Source organism: Pipistrellus kuhlii, unplaced genomic scaffold (assembly GCF_014108245.1).
Source record: "Pipistrellus kuhlii isolate mPipKuh1 unplaced genomic scaffold, mPipKuh1.p scaffold_m20_p_4, whole genome shotgun sequence".
NCBI classification, from domain to species: Eukaryota; Metazoa; Chordata; class Mammalia; order Chiroptera; family Vespertilionidae; genus Pipistrellus; species Pipistrellus kuhlii.
In genome coordinates this window covers 82,683,490-82,700,106 of record NW_023425540.1, presented here as the reverse complement: position 1 = coordinate 82,700,106, position 16,617 = coordinate 82,683,490, and the positions used below count along the sequence as shown (strand labels likewise).

The following is a 16,617-nucleotide window of genomic DNA, read 5'->3' as shown; positions in this document are numbered from 1 at the left end:
TGGGTCATGCTCTCAGCCAGTCTTTGGTCCCAGGTTCCTCATCTCCTTCAGGTCCTAGGCTGGTATCTCGAGATGCCCGCCCAGCATCAGCATGCTGGTGAAAGGTGTATGCTGAGAGGCAGTGTAGTGGACCTAGACATTAGAATCCCAGTTCTGCCGCTAGCTTGTGGCCTTGGGCAAGGTGTATACCTGTTCTGTGCCTCAGTTTCTTCAGCTGTAAAACTAGAAACAGCACTTAGCTCCAGGGAGCTGGAGGGTGCCAATGAGGAGCTTCGTGGAAAAGGCAGAGCAGCCCCCAGGCAGAGTGATCCTCTCCGAGCCTGACTTCCCTCCCACTGCTGCTGGACAGACATGTTCCCATTTCTCTCCTTTTTTGAGAGTCTTATGGTCCCCCAGTGGAGGAGCAAATTAGATTTGAAAGCACGAGACCTGGTCTGCAGCCCTGGCTCTGTGAGGGAATAAACTGTGTAGCCTTAGACCAGTTACTTAGCCTCTCTGAGCCTCAGTTTCTTCTACCCCCAAATGGGCAGTGTTTCTCGTCCTGGGTTATTTATTTGTTGTCTGATGGGTCAAATGATATAAAAGACACATGCTGTGGAGACATGAAAACTAGAGTTTGGATTTCAGCTGCCACTTGTGAGCTTTGTAAATTGGAGCAGTTTGTTACCTCACTTGCTCCTCTGGGAAATGGGTATGATCAGGCAACTATTGGGGCCAAAGAGAGTGATGGTAACTATACTTCTCCAAGACTTCTGTGACCTGTGTCTCTGTTTAGGACTGGACCTGTACTATTTCACTGATCGTTTTTAACTTTCTTAGTCTTTAAGACTAAGTGACATTCTACAAGGAACCAATGTAGCATTGGTTCTATCTTCTTTTTCAATTATCTTATATTTTATCCAAAATAGTCATATTCGGGCTTTCTTTTTTCATCATTGTTTACCATTGCTTCTAATAATGAATGCAAAACATTACTTCAGAAATAGCATATGCATTGTGTATAGTTACTTCTCAAACGATCTATGGTGAAAAACCAACTTTAAAAAAATTACAATTCATTACAACTAAAACTTTTGTAAAATAATTTTAAAAATCTAGAAAAATTAAGGACTTTCACAGCATCTTGAAATTGCTTTCGGTGTTTCTAAGTGCTTCAGGTCACTGTCAGTGCTTGTCCCAGACTGGAGCCAACAGCATGCATCCCAGCCTCAGTTCCCGGGCCCACTGTGGGCAGCTCTGAGCTCTGACTTCTGGGCTGTGTGAGAGGAAGGTCGCACATGGCTCAATTGTCAAGGCTGCTGGAGGGGCAGGCCTGCACAGTGTCCTCTGGCTGGTGGCTTGTTCAGCTCAGTGAGAACTCCTTAGTTAAGAACTGACTAATAGAAGCACTTCTGTGACATCCCTGGTTTACAGATGAAGAACTGAAAAACTGGCTTCTAAAACTGGGAATGGCCCCATGCATTCAGGCCTAAATGTGTGAAGTCCTTCCCCGTGGTCTTCACCAGTGGGTCCTGAAGCTGATGCATCATCACAGCCACTGAGCCTCTGAGTCAGAGTTTCTGGGAGTGGGGCCCGAAAACCTGCATTTCTCAGAAACCCTCCCAGTGACTGATGATCAGCTTGCTCAGGGCACCCTGGGCCACACTGCTCTGCTTTCCTCCTGAAGCCCTGAACCCCTGAAGGGCTGCCTTTCTCCCCACCCTGAGATGGGGATTGAAGAGCACAGACAGGACCATCCCCATCCTGCTACTTCCTGATTCTGAGCCTCTGGCCTCTCCTTAGGAAGGCAGGCCCACCTTGCAGGAGGGTCCCAAGGCTCACATGAGCTGCTGGATGTGATGCCTGGAAAAGTTCTGGCACGTGGTTGGTGCCCCCCCGTGTGTGAAGGCACGTGGGCATTGGTGAGGTCTAGTCTTCACCGAGGCAGGTGCAGTGTTGCCATCCCAGGAGGAGGTACCCGGTCCCTCCACAGCCGGGTAAATGGGCCCAGCCCAGGTGTGTGTTCTGTCAAAGGGGGTTGATTTTGAGGCATCTAAGTGTGAACATTCTGGAAGAGTTGGGTACATCACCAAGAAGAGCTTTCATTGCTCTTAAAATTGGGGAGTGGGAGTGTCTTGATCTAATTAATCTGGAAGTGTCTAATTAGGAACTGAAGGAGGGCCATGCATGCTTTGCTGGGATGTGATTAGATAGAACATTCTATATGAAAGGAAATGCCAGAGGCATTCTTTTTAAAATTTATAATCCTTTCATGATTTGGCAGGTAATTATGATAATTCTGGGGTTTTCACAGACTTAAAAGCTTTTTCACAGCCACATGATTTTTAGAGATCGTCTTCCCTGATGCTCCAGCTGGAATGATTGCTCAGTCACTGAAGCTCCAAAGGCCTTATTTTTCTAAGCCCAATTCAGATGCCGCCGTCTTGGTGACGCCTTCCCTCCATCCCTTATGCCAGGGACACCAAATGGTGTTGTCATCTGAGCCAGCACACGGGGGCTACCTGGGCGTCTTCCTGAGGAATGAGTGCTGCGGTTGACTAGTGATGTCTGCCTGGGCCAGACCTTGGACAAGGGAGCTGAACCTCATCTATTTCATCCCTCCCCAGTGGCTGGGCATTTGGGTAGGTTCCAGCATTTGGAACTAAACTCCTGCTCTGAACACGTGTAATAAATACAGGGGCAGGATAACTGCCCAGCAGAAACTTCCCAAGTCACAGATGAGGGATTTTAAAAGTTTGATAGATGTTGCTAAACAGCCCTGTGACTTAAACTTCTTAAAAATTTTTTTTCCATCTTCTCGCCAACCTAAAGCATGAAACCCAGGTGGTGAGTGGTAAGCATTTACACTGTATTAATTATGGGGTGTGCACTTGCCAAGCACAACTCGGGAGCATGCCTTCTGCCAGCCAGGTGGTCTCCGTGGGCCGTTCGGAGAATCAGGGCTCCGTGCTTAGCCCTTTGGCACATGCTGGTCGGGGTTTGAATCTGCGTCAGCGGAGATTAGTATATCTCCCCTTGGTATTTGCTTTTGATTTGTCATTGCCACTGGTGTTGCCAAATGGCACCTCTGCCTAACTGCTTTCAGATTAGTTTTCAAGGGAATAAAAGTGCTGAGAGTAGGAAGAAATATGGCGGACTCTCAAAATGGCCCTGAGCATCGGTGGTGTGGAGCACAGTGAGTGCCTAAAGTGAGTTAGGGTACAGAGTGGCCAGGGAGGCTGCCTGGCATGTGCCAAGGCCGACTGGAGAAGTGGCTGCTCAGTGGTTCCTCCAGGGAGGCCTTCCCGACCCCCGTCTTCCTTCCACGTTTCCCTCTCTCCCTGAGCTTTACCTGATATGACCTTCAGGATGTGAAACTGACTTTCTTCTCCAGCACCAAGAGCAACGCCTGGCATGTGGCTCACAGTCCTGTTGGTGGCATTTGCACTTTGGGGACAGTGAGTCTGCAGAGCTGCCCCAGCTCCTTGGTGCAGCACATATGGTCCTGTCCCTCTGGCTCGGGGAGCCCTGCTGTCCTTCTCCATTTCCCTTTATGTGATCACCCAGTGTGCAAACCAACTCTCATTCACGGGCATTTGCCAGGCCCAGACATGGTGCTAGGCCTGCTGGTAGCTCATTTCCACCACACAGTGGCCTAGGGAGTTGGGATGGCTTTATAGTGAATAGCATGGGCTCCGAGGTTGGTGACTGGTACCAAGCACATGGTGCTGTGATCAAGCACAGCTTTGTCTTGCACCAGAGTCTGAATCCTTAACCACCTCTGTCAACTACCCCCCTATCAGCCTCAGAGCCTGGGCACCGATCTTTCCTCTGCTGGGTGCGCCTTTCTCCTCTATCTCCTGGGTGACCTGCCGCTCAGTGTGGATATGGAAGATAGGAGACTGAGTGGAAGTCAGTGAGACACAGAGGGAGGGGGCAGAGGGAAGGTCAGAGAGGATGGTATGTATCTCGCAGGCCTCTTATGGCCTTAGGACAGTGGGAAGCACTGAAGGTTTTAAACAGCAGGGACAGTATCCGACCTTGTTTGGGAAAATTGCTCTGCCTGCTTGGCAGAGAATGAATCTGAGGGCACCTATTGCCTCTGTCTGTTCCCTGTGATTCTCTGTAGCTGTTGAAAATAAGGAATGAGGTCAGATGACACCTGTACTTGCCCTCAGAACCGAGTAGAAATTACAGCCAGCAGTAGTGGTGTAGCCTGTCTTTATTTTTGTGACAATAGGAGCTATTTGTGATCTCAGATTCCTCTTCCAAGGCTCACTCTGAGTTTTGAACTCATTTCTAGTTATTCCAGAATTTGGAAAGCGTTATTTGAGGACAGTGAAGTTCAGTACAGTTTTCTAAGATGAAAGCTGTTTATGTCAATGGGTGTATGTAGGGATATGTGGTATGAAAATTCAGAATCTCAGAGCTGAGCTTAGTAACAACGAGCACTGAAGGCAATGGCTGCTGGAAATGATTTCATCTTTGTGTCTGCAGTGCCATCGGTCCAGCCCATTCCCTAGCGGAATGAAAGCCCTCCCTGACGTGGTCAACCCACTTTTCCACCTGCAAACGAGAAGCAGGGTTTTGGCAGTTCGCCATAAACACCACGGGAGGCTGGGATATTCTGATGTTTTATGCATTTAGGGGAAATTGTTTTAATACACTGGCTCCCACTGAAAAGCAAAGTAAAAACAAAGCAGAAGCCTGCTTTGCATTGGAAGTGAAAGTGGCATTTATTTAAAGCTTGAATTTGGGGGGCATAGTAGCAGGTAGTCAGCATTAATAACGCCAATCGTGTGTTTCCTGCTAACAGGGAGATAACTGGATGCTCAGCCCGAGGAGGGTTATGCGGTTAGCGCGTGGAGAACCACACGGGCATTGTTAGTGATACTATATTTATTTGTGAAAAGCCCAAACAGGTCTTGTTCAGCTGCTTTTATACAGAAGGAAGAAGGCAGCGGAGAATATTAACGTTAGGTCTGTGCAGTGAAGAAGGCTGTGAGCAGGCTCAGCGGCTTGCTCTCCCTTGCTCATCGCACAGTCTTGCAGTGCCTTTTGTGCATTTCACAGGGATTTGATAGGGGGCGCCTGAGGGGCAGCAGGTGCCTTCCCAGAGAGGGGCTCCCAGAGCAAGTGTGGCCGCCCCAGGCTTACAGCCGGAGCCTCACACATTTCACGCTGGTTGCACGGTGGCTCCCTTTGGTTCCATGTGAAGAGTTTTAATTCTTTCTAAGAGTCTAAGTCAGGCGTCTTCAAACTACGGCCCGCGGGCCACATGCGGCCCCCAGAGGAGTCTGATCCGGCCCGCCAGGTTTTTTGGGCAGTGAGCGCAGCCGAGGTGTTACAGTAGGAATTAGTAGTTCATATAGTCCGGCCCTCCAGCTCTCTGAGGGACCGTGATCTGGCCCCCACTTTAAAAAGTTTGAGGACGCCTGGAAGTGGTAATTCTGCTGATTAATGAAAGAGTGAACATTATTAGCAAACTAAAAAGTAAGGAGGAATAGAAAGAATGCACTTTGACGAATGTTAATATTCTGATGTTTCCTTTTTTGCCTTTTATCCTTTATATATCAACCTATCAAAAAAAAAGGAGAGCTCCCTTTATTCCTCCTGAGGCATTAATACTCAGGTTAACAATCCCTTTTTTAAAAAAATACATTTTTATTGATTTCAGAGAGAAAGGGAGAGAGAGAGAGAAATTTCAGTGATGAGTGAGAATCATTGATCAGCTGCCTTCTGTACGCTCCCTACAGGCAATTGTGCCTGCAACCTGGCATGTTCTGTGACCGGGAATGGAACCATGACTTCCTGTTTCATAGGTCCACCCTTGAGCTATGCCAGTCAGGCAGCAAGCCTTTATTTTAAAGAGCTTATTCTAAAATTCCTTCTTAAGTCTGATATTACATTTTCTATGTTATATAAAGTACTTGTTGCAAATGGTTTGATATTTACTAGTATGCATTATTTAGAGTATCTATTGTAAGTGCCTTGACCATGTAGGATATCTTTGTGCTTTTTGTAAGTCACTGCTGGAAAGATCTGTTGTTCATTTTGTACATCAGTCATAGGTTATCTTATGGCTGTCCCCATTTAAAAAACATTTGGGATCAGCTAAGAGTATTGCATGAATGTGGAAAAATTTGAGTGCTCACAGCAGACCTGGTTGGGTTACCTCTGGGCATAGTGAATGGCAGGATGTGGCAAGTCGCCCAGTGGTCAGGAGCCCAGGCTCCAGAGTCAGCCCTTTATTAGCTATCTGACCTTGGCCCAGTGCCTTAAACTCAACACATTTCTCTTCCTAAGGCGGGAATAGCAATCCCCGCCCTGCAGAGCTGGTGTGAGGAAGAACATGCAGTGCATAGCATGCAATTTCCTGGCTTAGAAGCAGTGAGCAAAGGGTAGCTGAGCTGCCACATTGTGTCTGTCACCTGCACCTGCACCTACACCCTCTCCCTCACCCGCACCATCTCAATAAGGCTCTGGTTCTGTTTTCTTGGTTTTCAGAACCTAGGCCCCGATGGTCAGTTATTCTAATTGTGCCACTAGTGGGACATAACTCAGATTAGAAAGAAAACCTTGGCTAGAAAAGTGTTCATACTATCTAATAAAAGAGTAATATGCAAATTGACCATCACTCCAATACACAAGATGGCTGCTCCCATGTGGTCAAAGATGGCTGCCCCATGTGGACACAAGATGGCCACCACAAGATGGCCAGCAGGCAAAAGCAGTTGTGCGCAATCAGGCCAGAAGGGGAGGGCACTTGGGAGGGACCAGGCCTGCAAAGGAGGGCAGTTGGGGGCAACCAAGCCTGCAGGGGAGGGCAATTGGGGGCGACCAAGCCTGTAGGGGAGGGCAGTTGGGGGGGGGGGCAGGCCTGCAGGGGAGGACAGTTAGGGGTGACCAGGCTGGCAAGGAAGGAAAATTAGGGGCAATCAGGCTGGCAGGGGAGCAGTTAGGGTGTGATTAGGCTGGCAGGCAGAAGCAGTTAGGGGCAATCAGGCAGGCGGGCAGGCGGGCAGGCGAGTGGTTGAAAGCCAGCAGTCCTGGATTGTGAGAGGGATGCCACTGGGATCGGGCCTAAACTCAGGCAGTTGGGCATCCCTTGAAGTGTCCCAAATTGGAAAGGGTGCAGTCTGGGCTGAGGGACACACCCCCTGTGAACAAATTTTGTGCACTGAACCTCTAGTTAATAATAAAAGCCTAAGGTGCAAAAATGACTTGATACAACAGTGTTCTGATCATAAATTGTAGACTGTCAATTCCATGGTGTTTAAATCAACCAAGAAAATAAATGTGTTCACACACAGTTGGATTGTGTAGCCCATGGTCGGCAAACTGCGGGTTTGCTCTCTGTTGACTAATGAGTTTGCCAACCACTGGTGTAGCCCAGAGGTGACCAGTGTTACTCTCCAGCCCAAAGACCTCCTGATGCCTTGCTGACATATGTGGGCCCAGAGGAGCTGTGTGATTCCTGGGGAGGCCCTGCCCTCGGAGCCTCACTGTCTGGGCTTGTGTGTTCCAGGTGGCGGAGATGCACGGAGAGCTGATCGAGTTCAACGAGCGCCTGCACCGGGCCCTGGTGGCCAAGGAAGCCCTCGTGTCCCAGATGAGGCAGGAGCTCATCGACCTCCGGGGGCCGGTGAGTGACCTCAGATGCCCCAGCCACGCCACTCTGCCCCATCTCTGTCTGACCACCCCGCCCTTCCTGTCCACAGCCCCGCTGCTTAGTCTGTTCATTGTTAGCGACGTGAAGGGAAAGAGACTAAAGAGTGAGCTCTCACGTGCCCAACATCCAGCTTTTCTGTGCATTAACCTTTAACACTTGCTTTTTCTTTTTTTAGGTAAGATAAAGTAAATAAAATAAATGCTACAAATTCTGTTGAAGCCCCTTTGCAGTATATCATGCCCCTGCCCTTGATGTCAATGATCTGAGGCTGACATATAGCCTTTCCTTCCATATTTTTATACTTTACTACATAGATAAATTCCCATGAGCAATAAATAGTCTTGGTTTTGTGTAACTTTCACCTACATGCTATTACTTGTACATATCTCTTTTTGCCCCTTGTTTTTGTTTGTTTTTAATTCAGTACTATGGTCTGAGGAGTATATAGATCTGATATAGAGATTTTAAACTGTGCCTCTCTGGATTGTTTGGGCGGTGTGCTTTTTTGAAGGGGGTGAGGAGAGGGGTGTTCTGTGTATTGTGGGATGTTTAGCTGTATCCCCGATCCCTACCCACTAGAGGCCAGTAGCACCCCACCCCGACATGGCAACCAAAGATGTCTCCAGACATGGCCAGCTGTCCTCTGGGGGGCAGAGTCACCCTCGTTGAGAACTCCTGATCGGGTTCATTCACTTTCTTGACTCTAGTTCTCTGCTGAATGAAATACCACATTATTTTTAATCCAGTCTCATGTCCGCTGACATTGAGATTCTTGCCAGTACTTAGCTATTACAAACCATGCTGTTGAGAGCATTTTGTCCTTTCAAACCCATTTATAATAGTTTTTCATCTGGAAACTTTTTGTTAATGTCAAATGTTAAATGCCCAGAGGTAGGAGATTGGTATAATGCCTTTTACATATCCATTGTATGTACTCATTTATAATAAGTTGAATTATTATTAATCTGGCCAGTCTTTTTGAAGCTACCCATGCCTGCTTCCCCTTTCTGTATTATTTTGAATTAAATACTGGATATTTCACCTATAGACTTCTCTACTTTTCCCTCCCTTCCTCCCTCGGCCCCCCGCCCCCCAAATATAACCATGATATCACTTTTTCCTACGTTACCAATAATTCCCTTATTCCCTCAAATATCACGCTGGCTGGTGTACTCAGAGATTAGAGCACACCTTGCCCTCAGGCCCACTCTGCTCATCTTCCCCATCAGACAGCTGGGGCAGAAGGAAGGAAAAAAATTCAAGTTCCGTTACAGATCTGGAGCCTATCTTCCTTTTAATTGTGAGAGGCACTTGTCCTGGGAGTCTCAGCCTCTCCTCCCTCTGTTTCCACTTGGCCTGGCTCTCCGCAGACCCTGGATTAGACTCCCTCCCAGAACGACAGTGTTTGAGCGCCTCAAGGGCAGAACTGTGTCTCTTTATTTGGAAACCCCAGTTTCCTCTTTGATCAATGGGGAGTCACGTGGCTGCAGCCTCATTGGGCAGCTTGTTGAGATGCTGCCAATAAAACAACTCTGTGGTGGCCACGGGTCAGCCCCGCCCTGCTTTCATCTGTGAATCCCCAGTGCCTAGCACTGTGTGGGTGCTCACTTAATGTTTGCTAAGTGGAACTTTATCTCATAGAGCAGAAAAGGATGGTGTGGACCACATAATAGTCTTCCTTAAAGATGGGAAGAGGGAAAGTTCCTTCTCATAAACTTTTAAGCTAAAGAACTTATTTTCAAGGAGTTTGCGACTTCGGATTGAATTTTTTCCTTTTCTTTCTCTGAATATATTTTTAGAACTCTCGCCTCATTATTTTCTCTCTCCCTCCCGCCCCCTGTAAGATGTGAATGAGTGTGGAGTTTTTGTTTTTATGTTTTTTTGTTACCTTTTTAACAAGATTTGATTACAGCCCTGAAAATTCTCTGGGACAAGAGCTCCTATTTTGCATAATAAATGGAGACAGGGTAATAGAACCTGTAAGACATAGAAGTCAATTAAGGTCACAGCACAGGGAGAGTGGACAACTAAACAATTCCCAAATGGAGGTTGTTCTCATGGGGGGAGCAAAATATAATTGCAGTGCATTCCTGTTTTCTCTGGTGGGTCTCTGTTCCCACTACCTTCAAGTGGCTCACTCCACTTACTCGAAGAGATGGCCGATGTGGTCTGATCTGAGGTTTCTTTGATCGCTGCCCTGACTCAAAGCATCAGTCCATCAGTCACTGCTCTCCCCTCTCCCCTCCCATGCTTGTTTGGGGAGGGAACCACCTTTGTTAGCCACTTAACATGTGCTTGGGCTTGGATGCATTTTTATCCTCTCCTCCTCAGAATAACGCTGTGTTAGTTATTAGATCCATTTTTCAGCTGAGCAAACTGAGGTGCAGGTTGATTTCAAGACATGACTTGCCTACCCCAAGGCATGCAGCCTCCTGGTGGCACCAGAATGCTTTAACACCATGATGCTTAATCCCTCTCCCCCTTCCCCCCCTCAATTTCAAGGAAAACTTAGTGTCTATTTTGCTCTAGGCACGACACTCTGGGTGGTTTTAAAGATTCAGATCCCTCACGGAACAAGATTGAACATTCTGGATTGAATGGTGTTGAATAGGTTTCTCTGCTGTGGGACTTCCCCCCGAGAGTGCCTCATGGCTCTCTGAAGGGGTAGATACAGCATACATTGTATGTGTCATTCCCCACAATTACTTCCCCAAGGAGCATCATTCCTAAGATGCTCTCCAAGGTGTGCATGTGGGAAAGGTAGGGCTGTGTTGCGTATCATGTCAGTTCCCCATGCACCGGCTGGCAAGGAGGTCATGGAAGCCTGCTTTGTCTCAGGAGCCTGCCTGGTATGGGATCCGCAGGACTTGGAAGAGAGGGGGTGACATTGTGTGGCTGTGGGGTGCAGTGAGCATGCCCTCCCTCCACTGGAGGTGACAGGCTACCTTCAGTTGGGGTCCAGCTGGCCTGGGTCTCAGTCATGTTTGCAGCACCGCACCCCGGGCACTTGGGGCCTCTCAAAGGTCAGGTGCTTCTGCGTTTCTCCATTGTGCCCTGTTCTCCTTCTTGCTCTGTTTCTCTCTGTGTGTTATCTGCCTTTTAGTTTCTTCTATTGCCTCTGTGTGCTTTTCTCTTTCTAGTCCCCTCTCGCTACCTACCCCTCTCTCTGCTTTTCTTTCTTGGCCTGCCTCTGTCTGACTTCATTTCCGGCTCTGCCTCTCCCTTCCTGTGTGTGTGCTGGCCTCTGTCTGTTTCTCCCCTCTGCCTGAATCTTTCTCTGCACCTGTTTCACTGTCTTTTCCCTTCCCATTGTCTAGAGTTCCATAAACTTACATCACTCTGACAGGATGATAGCTGCTGTTCATTGCAGTGACTTGGAGAAACCACACATCCTTTCATTTCTTCATTGCCCAAGACTTTGCGTTTTGCACGCGGTCCTGTGATGGGGCTTTCAGTGGAATCCACTTCCACGAGCAAATGCTTTTACAGACCTCCCCTCCCAGCACCTGGCTGGCCCGCACCCGTGTTCCGTGCACTTTGCACCCCAGCATTTGTCGCTCTGTATAACCATGTTGTATTGAATTTCCTGTGGGCTGAGGACAGCTTCCCTGAGACAGCGACTGTGTTCACTCCCCTCCTCTCAGGCTGGCACACGGTCACATGCAGCTTTGATGTATGAGCCTGGCCAGCACCTGTAGAGACTGTGATGACACTGTTGGCCACACATTTGCTGACCCAGAAAGGTGCCTTCCTGGATCCTGCTGGAGAGGAGACTTGGCGTTTCCATGGGTCTCCTTCCCGCCACGGGTGAAATGATTGAGCTGGTGGGAGAAAAAGACAAATGATTAAAAATTCAGGAGTAAGCTTGGTGAAAAAACTCATCCCAATTCTGTGAGAAGGTTCATTTGGGAAAAAAAATGTTTCCTGGGACTTTCTTGGTATCTTTAAAACCTTCAGAGGTAGCTGATGCTGTTAAGTCGGGATGATAAGAGATTTAATAAGAGAAGTATTGTTCAGCTTGTGGACTATCTGGCGATCAAGTACCAAACTGGCTGTGGTCCCACCGCAGCTCAGCACCATGTTCCAAATAACCAGGTGGCTTTGTAACACGGCCCCTGACACTGTGTTCCGATTGCTTGCTGTCTTGGAGGAGATCATTTTCAAAAGTGTCATTAAAGAGCGGCTACTAAAACTATGTCTCACATAGAGGCTTAGCTCAGAAATTATCATTTTTGACACAAATCACCTGGAAAGGTTCTGGCAGAACGCATTTGGGCCCACCCAGGGTTTTCTATCCACAGGCAAATACCCCGCATGACCACATACCCCTGGACGGTAAAGCAGATACGTCCTGTACCTCGGAGGGCTCCTGGGTCACAGATCTTTCCTCCCACATGTGCTTGGGATGCACTCTCGTACCATTTATACCTGGCTTGCTTGTCACCATGGGTAGCTGGGCTCCACTGGGGAGCTCTGGGGGCTACAGTGTAGAGTTTGGGTGGGCAGAGCCTGGCTCCCCAAGGCTTATGGGTATGGGACTTTAAAATAATATTTCCATTAAAATGAGAGTTGTGTGCCTATTGGCGAGTGCAGCGTGTTCTAGCTGCTCACAGCCGGTCCCCCACATTGCTGCAAATAGGAAGCACTGGCAGGGGACAGAGTTATCAGGGTTTATACACTCTATGCTCCGTGCAGACCAGCTGTGGGGCGAGGGAGTAATTTCTGCATTGGCTTAGTCTGCCTGCTGGCCACTTGTGTTTCTTGTGGTGACAGATACAAAGTGTGGGATACTCAGTAGGGATGTGGCAGATGTGGAGAATGTGGACTCTACCCTTGACTAAATCAAAGACCAGAATAAACTTGGTGTGATTTGCGTTTCTTCGCTTTGATTGCATGTGACTAGGCTTGGAGACTGAGGTCTGGAAAAGATACCCCTGAGACCTATCCTGTCACAGATTCTGAAGAAGCAGAGGCTGGGGCTATGAGACCACCCCTGGAGCCCCACCAGAGGAGAGATGACAGGCGGTAGCAACCAGGATGCTCGGGGGAATCACAGCCCTGTGCTCCCCTTTACTTACCACCAAGTCCTTCCAAGATGCACTTGCCTTTCCTCCTTTTGTTTTCACCTAACCCAGGTGCTCAGATTCGGATGATTCTAAATCGTGATCTCATGGCACACGGTCATTATTGGTGTGAGCAGGGTCTGCTTTTACTCATTTGATAAGTTAGCTTTGATCTCTCTCTTTGCCTTCATGGAAGATGCCCCCAGACCTCCCCTCACCCCATACCCCGCCTCTCCTCAGGTAGTGACCTCAACATCCTCTAGGTAGCAACCTGAAGACCTGGGTTGCTTGGCTCCTGACCCTGTATATTTGATTGGCATGTAGGTTTCTCAGTAGGAAGTTATTAGCATGGAAAAGTGGTTCCTGTGACTGGGGCAAGCACGTGTGATCCTGTGTAGGTTGGTCTGGGACTGGACCTCTCTCGGTCTCTGTGGTCAGACTGCAGCACTGTCCTTGACTCTTGTCCGTTTGTCATCATCTGAATGTAGGCTCTCCCAGCCCCTTCATTCTGTCTCCACCTTGACTTGTAAGTCTGACGACCAAGACTATTCATCTAAATCCTAATCTAACTTATTCTACTAAATTAGCACACAGTATTTCTAGGGATCCATAATAACCACATGATTATACTTATAAAAGCCTTCTAACCTAACTAAATATATTTTTTACTTTATTTATTAATGATAATTTCTACATGACAATAGAGTTCCATTCTGTTTAGTTTTACCTTCTCCACCAATTGCAGGTGACTTTTTACATTCTTTTTTAGATTTCTTCTTCTTTTTAAATAGCTCATCTCTACTTCCTTCTCTTCTGACCCATCATTACCTTAGGACCCATCATTACCTTAGGGCCCATCATTATCTTGGGAAGTGAGTGATTTTAGTTGAGTGACATTTGCACATCAAAAGGATCATACAATTTATTCTGAAAGCTATCCTCAACTCCGTGACATGGGTTTAAATATCTTCAGTAAAAAAAAAAAAAAAAAAAAAAAAAAAAAAAAAAGATGTTTTTGCTGTGTTTGATGACAGTTGTGTCTCTTTCCAGCTGGTTTATGGAATCCAGAACACGTCATGTATACGTTATGTTGCTGTCTCTTCCAGGAGACCAGCCGGTCACATGGTTGCATTGGAACAGGTGCATTTTAGTAAAGAGATACCCGCTTAAGGGACAAAAAGCCAAACTGTTGGCTCCCCTTTTGTGTTCTTTTAGAAATGCCCTCTTCTGGAGGGATGAGTACCATTGCCCGTGAGGTTCCTAAGCCTTCTTGCCCTGGGGTCTACAAAGCTGCTGCTCTGGTTTTGAGGACAAGGATTTTGTTGACGAGGGTTTGGATGGTATTCTCCTAGCCACTGAAAATCTAAGGGTCTTGTCCATGCCCAGGTGGGTAGTTGTAGCTTGCTTTGTGACTGATGTGACCAGGAAGGCATCTGAGGTCTGACTTGGCCAGAAAAGCCTCAGGCCCCCTTAGATTTTATTTCTGGAAAAGTGGCTTTTTTTTTTTTGGCGGTCCAGGAGTATCATCGCCTTTGCCAGCATGAGTGTGTGTGTGCATGTGTGTGTGTTTTCTTCAATGGGACTCGTCTCTCACTCTGTTATGCAGGGCTCACAGCCAGCTGGTGCTCCCAGTGCCTCGATGCAGTGCAGAAATGTTTCGGCTGCGTTTTAAAAATAATCTTGCAGATGCTGGAGCAGAACCTGACACGCCCCTTCCTCACCTCTTGCTATTGCTTCTTTGGCCATGGAGTCCAATCCCTTACCATTGCTTTTCCTTCTACCTTTGGTATTTTGTTTCTCTTCCTTTTGTCTTTCAGAAGATGTGCTTTAATTTTTTTTTCTAAATTACATAATCTATTTTTGAAAGAAATAATGTGCAACTGAATAGAGTACAAAACATGTGTCCCTTTCCCAGAGAACCCTATAATGAAGACTTTGGTATATGTCTTAGATATTTGTTATGCATTTACATACAGAGAGGCATGCATCTTCTTTATTCATGCACCATTTATACTGTTCATGTTGTTGAGCTTGGCTTTCTCCATATGCTGGCTTCTACTCTCCACTCTTCCCTGTCCTGCAAAGTCTAGCTCCGTGGTCGGCAAACTACGGCTCTCAAGCCACATGCGGGTCTTTGGCCCCTCAGTTGAGTGTGGCTCTTCCACAAAATACCACGGCCTGGGCAAGTCTATTTTGAAGAAGTGGAGTTAGGAGAAGTTTAAGTTTAAAAAATTTGGTTCTCAAAAGAAATTTCAATCATTGTACTTTTGATATTTGGCTCTGTTGACTAATGAGTTTGCCAACCACTGGCTCTAGCTCATTCTTTAAGAAAGTCCTTAGGGCTCTGTCAATGCTAAGTTGTTGTTGTGGTTTTTTTGTGTGTGGTTTTTTTGTTTTGTTTTTTTTTTAGATATATTTTACTGATTTTTTACATAGAGGAAGAGAGAGGGATAGAGAGCTAGAAACATCGATGAGCTGCCTCCTGAACATCCCCTACCAAGGAAGTGCCCGCAACCAATGTACATGCCTTTGACCAAAATCGAACCTGGGACCTTTCAGTCCACAGATCGACTAAGCCAAACCGGTTTCAGCAATACTAAGTTGTTTTTATTTTGAATTTCCTCTAAAACCCCCTAAAATCTTTTTTCCTCTGGACTACCCATTTTACCTACTTTCTAAATGTGGCCCTTAGGTACTAATTAATTTGCTCTGTTGAACTATACCCAGTTAATTTTCTCCATCCCCAAGAAGTTTGTTGTCCTGTGGGGGACACAGACAAAGTTAACACATGTTTGCCATGGGGTCTGATGTGGGTCTGCCTTTTGAAACATATTTGTTGAATGAATGAATGAGTGAGTGAGTGAGTGAATGAATGAATGAATGAATGAATAAAGAAATAGAGCTATGTCAGTTATCGGGTGGAATGGTGACACCATGGTGTCTTAAGGAACTGCTGGGATTGGTCATGGAAGGTTTCAAAGAGGAGATGGGGACTTGGGTCTTCAAGGATGGGCCTGTTTGGCAGTGGGATGATGTTATAAATCGGCATGGTTTGTCATGGGTGTTATCAGCCACTAGTTTTATGGGTGTATCTTTTGGCTTCTCCCTCAGATAATGAAGTCCTTAAAAGTGGGAGTGGCATTTACGCTCCAACCTGCAGCAGTAGGTAACATTAATTGCATGCCTATTACATACCAAATGCTTTCCCAGGGGTTTTATATGGAGTAGCAAGCCCATGAGTCACGTACTCCTGTCGCCATGCAGAGATGAGGAACTTAAGGCCCAGTAAGATAATGCCCCCAAGTCTTCCCACCTAGTAAGTGCTGGAGTTGGCAAGTCTCTTACTTTTTCAGAGTTTCGTGCCCTCATCTTTAAAGGGAACTGGTGATGCTCACCAGAGTGAATTGTGTGAAGTTTGAATTAAACGAGAAAATGCCTCTAAACCATCCAAAGTAGGAAGTCAAATACCACCTTACCAAACCCCTGAATAAAATAGCCCCTGCTTTATTTTTGCTCAGAGCACTTATCACTACTTAGTATAGAGTTGTTTATTCATTGTCTTCATCTTGGTCCACTTTTATACTTGGCTGTGTCCTCCGGGCCTGGTAAAGAGTTTAAATTTTTTGTGGAATGAATGAATATTAGTACCTACTTCTCACCATAGCATTCAGACTATGGATGCCCAGAAAATACTTGGTGAATTTCACTGAAACAAAATATTCTGTGTCAATTCCACACAGGACAAGGGACCATGAATTTATTTGTCACAAGATAATCAACTTTGCTGTTTTCATTTTTTATTTGCTGTCATGTGCAAGGAGCTATCATATGTCTCCCACCCTGGTTTTCCTGATGTCTCCATTTAAATGCTTTCCAATTTGGGTATGAAATTACCTGTCAGTC

At 46.7% G+C, this 16,617-nt stretch overlaps 1 protein-coding gene across 7 annotated transcripts in view; it reads left to right on the top strand.

The window, feature by feature from the left end:
- Positions 1-16,617, top strand: part of SNX29 (sorting nexin 29) — a 413,174-nt gene that overhangs the window by 265,813 nt on the left and 130,744 nt on the right. For all 7 annotated transcript variants that reach the window (XM_036411104.2, XM_036411105.2, XM_045571684.1 and 4 more), the window contains one exon: positions 7,508-7,624. In XM_036411104.2, coding sequence (XP_036266997.1) covers positions 7,508-7,624 — 117 coding nt within the window. The remainder of the gene's footprint in view (positions 1-7,507; positions 7,625-16,617) is intronic.